General features: G+C 41.1%; 1 protein-coding gene across 1 annotated transcript in view; it reads right to left on the reverse strand.

The window, feature by feature from the left end:
- The window catches only part of GRIK3 (glutamate ionotropic receptor kainate type subunit 3), a 379,534-nt gene that overhangs the window by 80,937 nt on the left and 284,587 nt on the right, over nucleotides 1-14,010 (reverse strand). The window contains exon 10 of the mRNA XM_069972662.1: nucleotides 10,825-11,028. Within this exon, the coding sequence (XP_069828763.1) occupies nucleotides 10,825-11,028 (204 nt within the window). The remainder of the gene's footprint in view (nucleotides 1-10,824; nucleotides 11,029-14,010) is intronic.

Genomic DNA, 14,010 nt, shown 5'->3' on the forward strand with positions numbered 1-14,010 from the left:
ACCAGCTGCCTACCATGCACTTCCTATTACACAGATTGTTAACTGAAAGACAACTATGAGGTGGTGAACAGCTCCTTGGCTGATTGTTGTATTTATTACACGGGGCGATATTTACCCCATTCTGCCTAATATGGTAGATAATCGTCCCAGGGAATAGTAAAATAAGAGCAAAAAGATATCACTATCAAGATGACTGGATTTCTGAGGGACTGCCACACCCTAGACAAGGGTGCCAATGGTTTTCCATGACAGCTAAAGGCCTAATGAAGTCCCTCATAATAAGTCAACCTCCATAACGAGAAAAGAAAACAGATGGTCTCTGAAACGTGGCAACACAATCTGTTACTTATTCATATAATAAGGTTGCAATGTGATAAGCATTTCCAGGCTTCATCACAGGTGTTTTTCTTGTAATAAATGATCTGATTAAGCCTGGTAATCCTAATCACAAAGCAAAGCCCAAGCAGTAAGGGCTAAATACAGTAATAATAATAATAATAATAATAATAATAATAATAATAATAATAGTAATAATAATGCTGTTATTTGTATAGCGCACACAGATTCCGCAGCACTTCACATAGTTTCGCCAATTATTGCTCCCTGTCCCCAATAGGGCTTACAATCTAAATCCACCTATACGTATGTTTTGGGTGTGGGAGGAAACCGGAGTACCCGGAGGAAACCCACGCAAACACGGAGAGAACATACAAACTCTTTGCAGATGTTGCCCTTGTCTATGATCAGTTTATGGGGTTTTAAGGGCCAAAATAATAGATGGCCTGTCCTCGGTATAAGCCACCAATCAGCTGTTCAGCAGGGCTGGTGTGGCTGGATCTGTGTGGTCATCTGGGTCAGAAGCAGTTGTCTTTGTTCACTACACAGTGGCCGTAGCTGATTACTGCGACTCGGCTATTGCTCAACTGAGAACAGGCCATTAGTCATTTTTTCCAGGGAAAACAGCATGTAATCAATTGCGGCCGTTATTCTGTACGGTGTGCACTGCAGGCCAATTTCCCACCCTCTTCAATGGAACACATTATTATATTGAAAATACTGTCGTATTTCTACCACAGGAAAATAATTCCAAACTATGGCTGTAATTCTGTGTTTAGCTATGTTCACAGAACGTCAAAAATATTGAAAAGGCGCATGATTTTCATATTAAAAAAACGTCAGTTTTTGCCGAGATTTAACTGACTGCAATGGCAATGCATTGAAGTCAATGCGAAGACAGACGACCAATGCACAGTGTATTGAACAACGGACGTTTTTGCTGCGGGCATCAAAATAATGAACATGATCATTATTTTCGGACGTCTTTTGCAAGCAGCGGACGTTTTTTATCAGTAGTTCACACACAATTTTACTTTTGTCACCGTTCTTTCTCCATTTTTATTACTAAATTCAATGGACTTTTCAATAAAGACGCATCCAAAGGCCAATTAGTAACCAAACTAGAATAAAGGGGAGGCCAGGCTGCTAAATGACGTCTGTTATTTTAGACTCAAAATAACGGCCGTCATTTTAAACGGAGCTGAAAAAATGTTGTGTGAACATAGCCTTTTTGCAATCCATTTTTTTTTCATACTTTTTTTTGCAAATAACGTATGGAAAAAAAACTACGCAACTGTATGTATCTGTTTTGATCCGTTTTTCCAATGAATTCCATTATAAAAAAAAAAAGGAACAAAACGAATCCGTTTCTTTAGCATACACAAAAACGTGGTCGACCTCAATGTTGTGGCCGTTATATAATGGAAGTCAAAGGAAAAACGGATCAAAACAGATGTACACAATTGCATCTGTTTTTTTTTCATCAGTTTTTCATCCGTTTTATGCAAAAAAAAAACGAATTGCAAAAACGTAGTGTGAACCCAGCCTTATAAAACAACATGTTTGCATTTTATTATAACAGGGCGTCTTGGATTTTTGTTTGTTCTACAAGATATTGTACAAAGTTATTTGGAGTTGTAGACCCAGGGATTCTATGCATATATTCACACAATATTTACAGTGTTCTCCAGGGAATGTGACAGTTCCCTAGGCAATGTTTTATTAATAAAAAGTCGGCTTATAGCACTGACAGTGGCGTGGAGCTGGTAACTACTCTGTAGCTCAATCAGTGTCCCTTGATCTCTTATTATACCTATAAAACTTTCAATTTTCGCCTCTGCCTCTCTCCCCCTGCCGCCCGCTCCTCCTCCTCCATTTTTGCTGTCAGCCCCAATCTGCGGTTCCTGTCTCTCAGCAACGAAGCTGGTAATTCGAAAGTCTCAGTTGATCACGACTCCCGCAGAACAATCTGTAATGTATGTTAACAACTACGTTGTGTAGTCATCCATCTTCATAGAATAAAGGCCTTTCAGTGATGTACTAAGCTGCCCAGCCAGGGATAGGGAGGACCTGTCTGCAGCCTGATTAATAAAGGCCTGTACAGTTTAAAGAAAAGTTAGATAAATGAGACTAAATCAGCGGCTTGTGCGTCTAAACCTAAATCAGTTTTCATCTGTTTCACACTGTATGCATACGTGTATCAGAAAAGCAAGTAGATCATATTATAATATAGCCTCTATACATCCGCCAGCATGTTCTTATTAAAAGAAAACAACATAAGAGGTAGACACAGCTGAACATTTTCTCTGCAGATGTGTTACAGAACAGTCCAGCTCCTCGCTGATCTTCACTTCCTGGTCCTGTCTCAACAGACAAGAAAGGGTACTATTACACGGAACAATAATCGGCCAAATTGGGGCAATTTGGCCGATTATCGCTCCGTGTAATAAATACAACGATCAGCCGATGACAACGATCATCAGCTGATCTTTGATATAGGTTAGAACCTATATTTGTCGGGCACTAGCAGCCGGCAGTGTTGTCGTTTGGCTGTTCTCCCTGAGATCAGCGATCTGTTTCTCTTATGGCTCTACTAGGCATTGCTGCCACCTAGCCAGAATCCTGCTTCACACTGATGAGGGGCAACACCCCGAAACAGCTGTATGTGGATGGTTACCTAGCCTTGGTTTATCCCTTGTCATTACATTGACTTAAAGGGCCACTTAATATGGTGGTTTTGGTGGTTTCCTAACAGGAGCTGCCCCTTGGCTGGGTCCTTCCTGGAGGGATATCTGGCTAGTCCTGTGTTTTGAGACTCTTCAATGAGGCTCCACGGGCTCCTCTTTTGCATGTTCATGTTTCCCAGGGGGCAATGCACCTAGGACTTCACTGTATTGAGCGCTTTAACTAGCAGCCGGCAGTGTTGTCGTTTGGCTAGTCTCCCTGAGTTCAGCAATCTGTTTCTCCTATATTTGTCGGGCGTCGTCCGCGCATCGCTACGTCTAATAGGGGTACTTATCCACGCTCCGCTTCTCCCCATGTCCCGCACGCTTTAGCTTCAGAGTGGCCAGTCAGCTGACAGGCCACTCAGCCAATCAAAGGTCGGGGCAGAGTGCGGGGTCCCGTGGGAGAAGCGGACCACAGTAACAGCCCTGGAGCGCGGATAGGTAAAGTATACAGTTTAAGCAAGTGCTGCAAGGACATTGGTAACGATGTCCTTGAAGCCCTTGTTAAACGATTATCGGGCCGTGAAATAGGCCCAGTAAACAAGCATTAATCTAGCAGATCGGCACTCGTTTATAGGTATTATTGGGCCCCCATTGGCCAGCGTAACACCACCTAAATGGAAGGATATGCAAGAGCACTGGAATAAGGACAATGGCAGTGAATCAGTGATTTATTATTATTATTATTATTAGTAGTAGTAGTAGTATTATTATTATTATTATTATTATTATTATTATTATTATTATTATACTACTACTACTACTACTACTACTACTAATAATAATAATAATAATAATAATAATAATAATAATAATAACTAATAATTTATTATTTATTTTAAAGGGAACCAATTAGCACAATTTTTCTGATATGGTTCCCAGCAGCACAGAACAGATCTACTGTTTAGCTTCCCTAGCATACCGGCCATGGCTGCAGCAGTAGCTCTACATGGGGAAAAAGATTTTTTATTATGCAGCACAAGGCCAAAAGAGGGAGCTGCCCATGACTAGTTACGCCTTTCTGCCTGTCAACGGGCAGTGTGGGGGTGATTGACAGGCATAGAGAACAATTAGTGACCTCTCTGTCTGTCAATCATCTCGCAGTGTCAATCATCCCCACACTGTCAGTCATCCCTGCACTGCGCGCTGACAGGCAGAGAGCCGTGGCTAGTCACAGACAGCTCCCTGCCCAGACGACTAGTTGCCGCCCCTCTCCCGTCCTTGTAAGTCCTGATTGGTTCCTTCTGATTAAAAATCTCACCTTTTCTCAAGATGGCTAAAAACATAATATACTTAAACCTTCCTATGAACATTCAAGAATGCATGAGCAGGCTGATCCTCCGGCATACTGGAATATGCATGAGTAGACGTAACCACAGGACACAGTACACGAGCCGTGCGGTGCGCTGGGGGGGGGGGGGGGTTAGGGGCAAACAACGCCCCCAGTGCTCCAAATTTACACATTTTTACTGGATCAAAGTTCTCAAAAACTGCAAGACTTAAGGCCCTATTCCACCGGAAGATTATCGTTTGCATAATCATTAACAATCCCAAACGACCGCTATTGCGAAAGACCTGAAAACGTTCACTCATTTCCATGGAACGATAATCGTTACTTATGATCGTAATTGCGATAGTTTTTCTTCGCTATTTATTCGCTATTGGGTTCGTATTTATTGCGAACGACCGAACGATGTTTTATTCAATGCGAATGATTTGCGAACGTTTTGCGAACGAGCAACGCTAAAAATAGGTCCAGGTCTTAGGGTACTATTACACCAAGCAATTTTCCGACGACTAACGATTAACGATAAACGATCTTAAACGACCGCTAAGGCAAACGACCCGAAATCGTTCACCCAAGTACACAAAACGATGATCGTTATTTATGATCGTTCTTGCGGTCGTTTAGTCGTCGCTATTGTGTACGTTCCAGCTGTGAATTCTTATTCCACCGAACGATGTGCGAACGATGAGTGAACGATCAAACGATAAAAATAGGTCCGGATCCTATTAAACGATCAACGATTTCTCGTTGGTCGTTTAATCGTTGCCTGCTATTACACGAAATGATTATCGTTCAAATCCGAACGATTTAACGATTTTTCGAACAATAATCGTTCTGTGTAATACCACCCTTATAAAGCGATCAACGATTTCTTGTTCGGTCGTTAATCGTTAACTGCATTTCAACCGAACAATTATCATTTAGATTCGACTGATTTAACGATAATCTGAACGATAATCGTCCGGTGGAATAGGGCCCTTAGGGTGGTATTGCACGGAACGATTATCGTTCAAAAAATCATTAAATCGTTCGGATTTGAACGATAATCATTTCGTGTAATAGCAGGCAACGATTAAACGACCAACGAGAAATAGTTGATCGTTTAATAGGATCCGGACCTATTTTTATCGTTTGATCGTTCGCTCATCGTTCGCATATCGTTAGGTGGAATAAAAATTCACAGCTGAAACGTATGCAATAGCGAGGACTAAACAACCGCAAGAACGATCATAAATAACGATCATCGTTTCGTGTACTTGGGCGAACGATTTCGGGTCGTTTGCCTTAGCGGTCGTTTTAGATCGTTTATCGTTAATCGTTAGTCGTCGGAAAATTGCTTGGTGTAATAGTACCCTTAGAAGGATCTCAAGACTGACGCTGGAAAGAGGAGCTAGCGGGCTACCGGGAGCTATAAGCAACTTTGTCTTCCCTTTTTCCTTTAAGATTTGCTGGTCTCTCTAAAATCAATGGTAAAAGATGATGTTATATGAGTGCTATAGGACATACTCCAACTGTGCTATTTATGCATGCTATATGTTTAAGTGAGTTGTTCTCGAGACAGCACATTTATTTTAAACCTTTTTTCCCAGTAAAATCAATGTAATGGCCCTATTGTGAAGCCAGAAATGTTAACATAACTAGGTCTTTGTGTTTGTCTAGTGATCATTACTTTCTAAATGCTTCTTTAGACAGAGGAAATATACACTGAATAAAGCGTGTCGATCCATGGCCTTGCACACTGCTTCCAACCTGTTTGTGCTTTTGAAGCGATGTAAGGCTGACGGTACTCCAGTCCTCGGCAATTTATAGATAGGATTTAAATAGCAGAGTAGTGCTCATATGCCTGCCATTGTCATGAGTTACATCGACAGTGGAAGCGGATAGGACTCGTCATATAGATGGTTGACTATTATATGGTTCATACAAGGCAGGGTACGGGTGCCATCCTTTGTTTGTGTCTGTACGCCAACGAGTGCTTCTAATTCCGAGGTGAGAGACAGCCATGTGGTCAGAGTCTCACACCTCTTAATGCTGTAAGGTAACAAGGGCCACAGAGATACTCGGAAATTGTGGAAAACACTGTCGGCAAGGGAATCGAAAGGCAGATCAAGAGAATAACGGCTGCTTGAATGTATCCATATTATAAGTTTATGACTTGTAATCATGTATACAAGATGTCCGCATAGCAATAGACCAACAACTCCCATTCTACATCTGTTTTAGAATTGCCGTAAAAAAATGAAAAAAAAAAGTTCTATGAAAAATTAAAAAAAAAAAACAGGAATAGTTTGAAAGAAGTACCATTAGCGTGCTATAGGTGGACAGGGGGTGGGGGTCTTCAAGCCCCCCCAAACTCTAATGTTATCTCATTTTACGCAATTAAATCGACATTAAATAACTCTGAAAATTGAAGCTCGGGAGCTGACCAATCAAAGGCTGATTAGCAGCCGAGCCTGTTGCCATGGAGACCTGTTTTCATAATGCTAATAATGATGGCTCTTGGTAAAGCAGAGGACATTGCATCCATTAAAATGACTCGCACTAGTTTAACCAATGAAATTATCTGAAATTTCTCAGTAACCTTTTCTCCCTTGAAAACCGAATCAGTGATTGCATGTGAAACAGTAGGGGTAATTTCAGAATGGTTATTTCATGTCAGACAGAGGAGAATTTCCAAGAGCGGCTAAATGAAGAGGATTTAACCCTTTCTTTACTTGGTCGCAAAGTTTGGCTTAAAAAGGAAAAGCTCATATATATATATATATATATATATATATATATATATACTGTATATATATATATATATATATATATATATATATATATATGACAATCTTTAATTGATAAGAAGTTTTTTAATTTCAAGAGAACTCTTTGTATTTGAATTATCATTTTGGGAGCTGTCACCACCATACATTGAACTCTGCCATGGTTTATTAACCGTGTGTATTTTTCTTAATCACGTACACTGATTTACCGTAACGTTAAAAACCTGACGGGTAGAATGTGTTTTTGCTACCAAACCAGCTGTAACCTATTGGCACTTGACTTCGTAAGACCTTTGAAGGTTCCTCTGGTATCTGCTAACAGCACATTCTTTATAAGCTGTGAGGTTGGGTCTTTTACAGGGCGATTATTATGCAAAAAAAAAAACGTAAAATTTAAGAGATAATCTTCTGGTTTAAACATGGCAAGGATCAAATAAAAATTTGTTTGCAAGTTTTGGTATCTTCAATCTTCAATGAATAGCGCCCGCAGAAAACCCTGTCAGTTCATACAATGGAGCGTGCGGCTCCGGCGGCACGCTCCATTGTAAGCAGCAGGGAATTTGGATGCGGCCGCACACGGATGCACCCGCCTCCGAATTCAGCGGCAGTAAAGATCATCCGGCCGGAACTGCAGTACCGGGCGAGATGATCTTTTCTGACACCGACCGTTCCGCCACTATGCTGTAATAAAAGACAAAATTTTCAACTCAAAACGCGTTGATAATGCTACCCTGTATGAGTTTTACAAAGAACTTGGATTAAAGATTTTTGCTGGAATCTTGCTTTTCTGTTTTGTACCTTTGCCCTGCATGTCCAGATCAGGGCAGATTGCATGAACTTCTCCATTGGAAACCTAAATTAGAAGGTATATAGACCTCATGTGATATGTCTGCATAATTTTGGTAGAGCGGTCTGGAACTTCTTTTCTAGCTCTTTAATGAACTCTTTGTCATGTTTCTCAAACTGTTCCTGAACAAAATTTGCTAATTATTACTATAAATAGTTTTACTTGGTCTACAAGGTGATACACGTCAAAGTAAGATCCGCATGAATTGTAGGGTTTATCTGCAGATTATTCCCCAGGGCATTACACTACCAGGTTGTCTATTTCCTATAGTGCATCCTGGTGCTATTTTTTTTACATGTCAGCGATGCACATGCACCAGGCTACCTATATTGGTCAAAAAAGTGATTTTTTTTTTTTCTTCCCCCAGACCAGGCTACTTTCTTCCATTGTTCCCTAGTCCAGTTCCAATGGTCATGTGCCTATTGTCAGTGCTTTTGGCAGTGGAGAAGGGTCAGCATAAGTACTTTGACAGGGCTAGTGATGAGCGAGTCAAGTCTCCCGAACCCAGATTTGTTCCAAACTTTGCTAATATTTTTTGCAAAGTTTGGACAGGTTCGAGAAGATAGTGGGTGGCCACACATCTAAAAAAAACAACAAAAAAGTATATTTTCATCTGTCTGCGCTCCCCCGTTGTCCTCTTTGGCTCTCCAGTGTCTACAGCCACCTGTAGAGTGACAGCCCACTCAGCCAATCACAGTGTGACTGGGATGGGACAGCACTAGAGATTAGCGAACCGGGTTCGGGTTCGAGTGGATCCGAACCCGAACTTTCGGCATTTGATTAGCGAGGGCTGCTGAACTTGGATAAAGCTTTAAGGTTGTCTGGAAAACATAGATACAGCCAATGACTATATCTATGATTTCCACATAGCCTTAGGGCTTTATCCAACTTCAGCAGCCACCGCTAATCAAATGCCGAAAGTTCGGGTTCGGATGGACTCCAGCATGCTCCAGGTTCACTCATATCTAGACAGCACTTGGCCAAGCGCGCTGTCACTGGAGAAGATGGACATCGGGGGAGTAAGGAAAGGTAATTAAAATGAGTGGCCTTTCCTAACCACTGTAAAATAGCTAAATGCCTGCAAGGGTAAATTGGTTAGTCTTTTGTTTTCCATGATATCACCGTGCCACTGTTTTTCTAGCTATCCTTTCTTGGTCTATTTTTGGTAGCTACGGACCAGTTCATATGGTGAACATTCCCCAATACCTTTGGAGGTGCTCTGATCCACACATTTTTAGTCATCCCAGTTTGGTCATTTTCAAAGTCACTCCTGTCCTATTTATGTTTAGTTTTCCTGCCTCAAACACATTAACTTCATGGACTGACTGTTCATTTGCACCCTAACTTATCCCAACCCTCTGACAGCTGCCAATGTAATTTTATACAGTACATGGCTATGTTCACATTTTGTAAGACACCGGCTGTTCCGTGACACGTCCGGGTCACAGAACGGCCGGTGTCAGATAAGATCGTCCCGGCTGCAGTACCACCCGGATGATCTTTAGCGCTGCTGAATTCTGATGCGGGCGCACGCTCCATTGTGTGCACTGACAGGGTTTTCTGTGGCCGCTATTCAATGAATAGCGGTCGCAGAAAACAGACATGTCAGTTTTCTACGGCGCCGCTAGGGATCCCAGCCAGAGTTTATACTATGTGTATACACTCCAGTCGAGATTCCCTCAGCCTTCAGCACAACGTAAGTTCCGCACTAATCACAGCCGTTGCAACAACAGCCGTGATTAGTACTGAACTTACGTTGCGTGGACATCCGTGTATAACAGTGTTATTCTCCTCACCTGTCGGCGTTTTTTATTTATGGTTGATGGTGGATGTTTATACATCTACAAATCAAAACATATTTCCAATGTAAAAATAATATACAATTTATTGATTATAAATTACCTAAAAAAGCATGCTCGGGTCTTGGAGATTTGATTACTGGTGGCTAAAGAAGTTGGATGCAGCCCTAAGGCTACCTGGAAAACATGGATACAGTCAGATCATAGACTGTATCAATGTTTTTTCCAGACTCCCTAAGGTTGCATCCAACTTCTTAAGCCAGTGGTAATAATATACAATTTATTGATTATAAATTACCTAAAAAAGCATGCTCGGGTCTTGGAGCTTTGATTACTGGTGGCTAAAGAGGTTGGATGCAGCCCTAAGGCTACCTGGAAAACATGGATACAGTCAGATCATAGACTGTATCAATGTTTTTTCCAGACTCCCTAAGGTTGCATCCAACTTCTTAAGCCAGTGGTAATCAAATGCAGCGCGTCTGGGTTTAGACAAACTCGATTGTGCTTGAGGTTCGCTCATCTTTACTCCTTGAAGGTGTCTTTTCACAATAATCTAAAGCTAAGTCTTTTTACAGCGAAATGTTCCCATATTAACTATCGAGCTTTAGCTACTATTAAAGGGAATACCTTGAGCTGTTTGCAACACAGTGGGCAACCCCAAAGGCTGTGGTCACACATGATGTTTTTGCAGCAAAATTCCCACCATTTTGCGGTGATTGCAATTTTGCACAATTTGCTGCAAAATTGTTGCATACAAGAAAAGAAAAAAAAATCACTTGACCACAGCCTTAACACTAAAGGTAATTGATTGGTTTAGTCTTTCAAAATAATGAAAGGCTACAATAAGAGCCGAAACGTTGCACTGGTGTGAATAAAAGCAAAGTTTTTTGGACGTGCTGTCTCCACATGGTTTCCTCTGGAGGATTATACGTACCTGGGTCCGGTTCGGTGAGACAAGCACCCACTCATTTTTTTTTTTTTTTTTTTCTGGTGCTGCTGGAACCTGTTGTTCGTTTGTCAAAATAATAAAAACTACAGTAACTTTAAAATAATCACTTACATGGTCAATGAGCTCCTTGACTAGGCCATTCCATTGTCCTTTTTCGTCTTGAGATCCGTATCTGCCATCTTCAACTAAACGTATATCATATTCAAATCCAAGGATTTCAGAAATTTTCTTTAAGAGGTCGATGCAAAAGCCTTCAAACCGGTCCTTTCCAAAAAGTGGCGTATCTGACTTTTTAAACATAACGTAAGGCTCTTCCTGTGTAAAAAATAATATTTATATATATTATTACAATTTATGTTTGTGAACCTTTTTTTAATACATTGGGGGAAGATTTACAAAGCAAAGCAAAATAGAATTCTAGCCCTATGAGTGAGAGGGAAAAAAAAAACAGCATAGACCAGCACTATAGTTTTATCTGAGGGTAAATTTACGCATACTGTTTTAAGTTTCGCAATGAAATACATTATTATACTGATTATTACTATTAAAGTATATGGCACTTTATTCTTGCAATGGATTTTAATTCCACTGCAAGAATATAGAGCCATAGCCTTGTAAAAGGATATTTAGCTGCTGCGATGCTAAAAATAATAACAGGACCATACTTACCTTTCCACGCTGCCCCGGTACCCTCCTGCTTGCTTCTCCAGGTCCCTTGCCCAGTGATGACCTACTCAGCCAATCACTGGCTGTGGCGAGACAGTGCAGGGATTGGCTGTGTGATGGTACTCTCTGTTGCCACCTCTGTCCGTGACAGGAACTGTTTCGGAACAATAGCAAATCCTAACAGAACGCCTCTCCTGCCATGGACAGAGGTGGCAGCAGAAGGCACCATATCAGACTGGAAAGAAAATATCACTTTTTTCTTACCACCGGATTATAACTCCTGGCTATGAGAGGTCTCAACATCTACTATTACCAAATGACCTCTACATCATTTCTTAGGGCCCTATCACACGGAGCAATAATCTGCCCAAACAGGCATATTCAGCAGATTATGGCTCCATATAATAAAGACAATGATCAGCAGATTAAAACAATCATCGGCTGATTGTGCTCTTTAATCCTGCCTAAAAATCATTGGTTGCCAGCCCCGCATCGCTATGTGTCATAGAAAAGTGCGGTCGACGGCTGATGAAAGTGTAAAAAAAATAATAAAACTTATACATACCTGTCCACACTCTCTCTGGTGTTCTTTACCCTTCTGTCCTCTGCCCACAACCTTCTGAGAAGTTCTGACACGGCCTCTGAAGTGACAGCCGTTCAGCCAGTCACTGACTGAGATGGGACAGTGCCATGGCCAGTAATTGGCTGAGCAGCCTATCACTTTAGAGACTGGCTCAGAAGATCCAGAACACCAGGGAGCGTAGACAGAACCTATCATATAATATTAAGTGACCCTTATTAGAAAGTGTATTGGTCACTTGGTCAGTGTATTTGTAGTGTCTTTGCCTTTGTAGTCTGTATCTAATACTTTACCTAATCTCTGTCCTGATGCTGTAATGTCAGAGCGCCGCCATCTTGGTGACGTCACTGTGTTCCAGCGGTGCGTTCCAGTGCGGGTACACAGTGACGTCACCAAAATGGTGGCGCCCCGACATAACCATTGTCCAATTCCTACATACTGCCGAAGAGGGGAGAGAGGGACCGCCACACTCCCGCCACACTCCAGCCATTACCCCTGCACTGCTGCACTCCCCGGACAGGTGAATCCTGCACTGACCGTCTGGGACTGGGGATTCACCAACTCACAGCTGCTGGGACGGGGCAGTCAGTCAAGATCACTGTGTATTGACAGAGCGGTGGGCAAAGGATAGTGGCATCCCATCCCGCAGCTCTGCATGTTGGGAAGTTCCGAGCTTGCAACGACTTTTCAAAAGAGTTGTCACAAACCAATAAAAAAGTGGTAATATAAACTAAATGCGAGCACAAAAATAATTAAGTATATTTAGAAAAAATAAATCTAAATAGTAATCTAAGTAAAGTGTAAAAAAAAAAAAAAAAAAATTAAACACTTTGTGATTCGTTCCCTTTATGGCAAGGAAGGGATGCAAGGACATTGCGCCGATTATTGAGCCACTTAATAGGCTGAGTAAGTGAGAGCCGATCCAGCAGATTGGAACTCAATTATCCATAATATGGTCCTTTATAATAAGGCCCTTACTCTTGCCCCAGTGTCTCAATTTAAACCATAGACCCCCTTCCCCAGCTAGACCATGCTCTTTGCCTCTATGCTATACTCCCTTGTTTTCGGAATATAAAATGTTTCTCTGCGTCTTTTTCCGGCCCGGTTCATTTGTGCTGCCCTCCTCACCTACAGGAACGATTTTGTGAAGGTCAATACTTTCCAAACAACAGAATCAAATGGCAAGCTCCATAGAACGGGGACATACTGCGTCTGCATAAAATATAGTGTACACATCTGTGTACGCCCTGCCCTCGTGGAGAAGAAATAAAAATGTATTTATAGTAATGTATTTATAAAATGCAAATATGCAATTATTAGAGAGCCAACAGCTTTTATAAATCATAGGCTGCTATTAATTTTCCGCTGTCACGGAATAGCACTATGCATATTTTAATAGCTGTAGATGTTAAAATCGTGTAATGTACTTTTCATTTTACATCTTCGTGTTGGGATAACTCTTAACTGCATGAAGCTCTTTCTTGCGGCTTCTTTCCCTATTTATTTCTAAAAATGGACAGGCATTGTATTTGAAGGCATCAACTTCGTTTCTAAATCGATTCTGTGGCTAGAGGTGCCCTCGATATGGAATATTCTGAGCTGTGAAATTGCTGTGGGAGAGGGGTTATTGCTGCTTGGGTCATATATCTCTCCTTGAATAAGTCATATTAATATTAGCATCTAGAGAAGGCAAAATAAAATAGGAAGTCGCTCATCTAGAAATTCATCCACTGGCTTTTCCATGTGATTAAACTCCATCACAATCAGGGGATCCTTCTTGCAGGGTATTAGAAATTTTCTACGTAACGGAATAAGGCATCTTTAACTTGATATAAATATAAAGATAACATAAGAATAAATTGGCTGACGGAGAAAGAATTTGAATATAATGTGACAAAGATTCCGTAAAAAATAAAAAATATAATGAAGAATGAAGGTACAAAGAACCTTACAAAAGGAGATGATCTGGAGAACAGACCATGACAAGTGGTAGTCTAAATATATGTTTAGCTCTGTATCTGTATATCTGTTTTTAGGTGTGTTTTTTTCCC

Source organism: Dendropsophus ebraccatus, chromosome 5, assembly GCF_027789765.1.
Source record: "Dendropsophus ebraccatus isolate aDenEbr1 chromosome 5, aDenEbr1.pat, whole genome shotgun sequence".
NCBI lineage: Eukaryota > Metazoa > Chordata > Amphibia > Anura > Hylidae > Dendropsophus > Dendropsophus ebraccatus.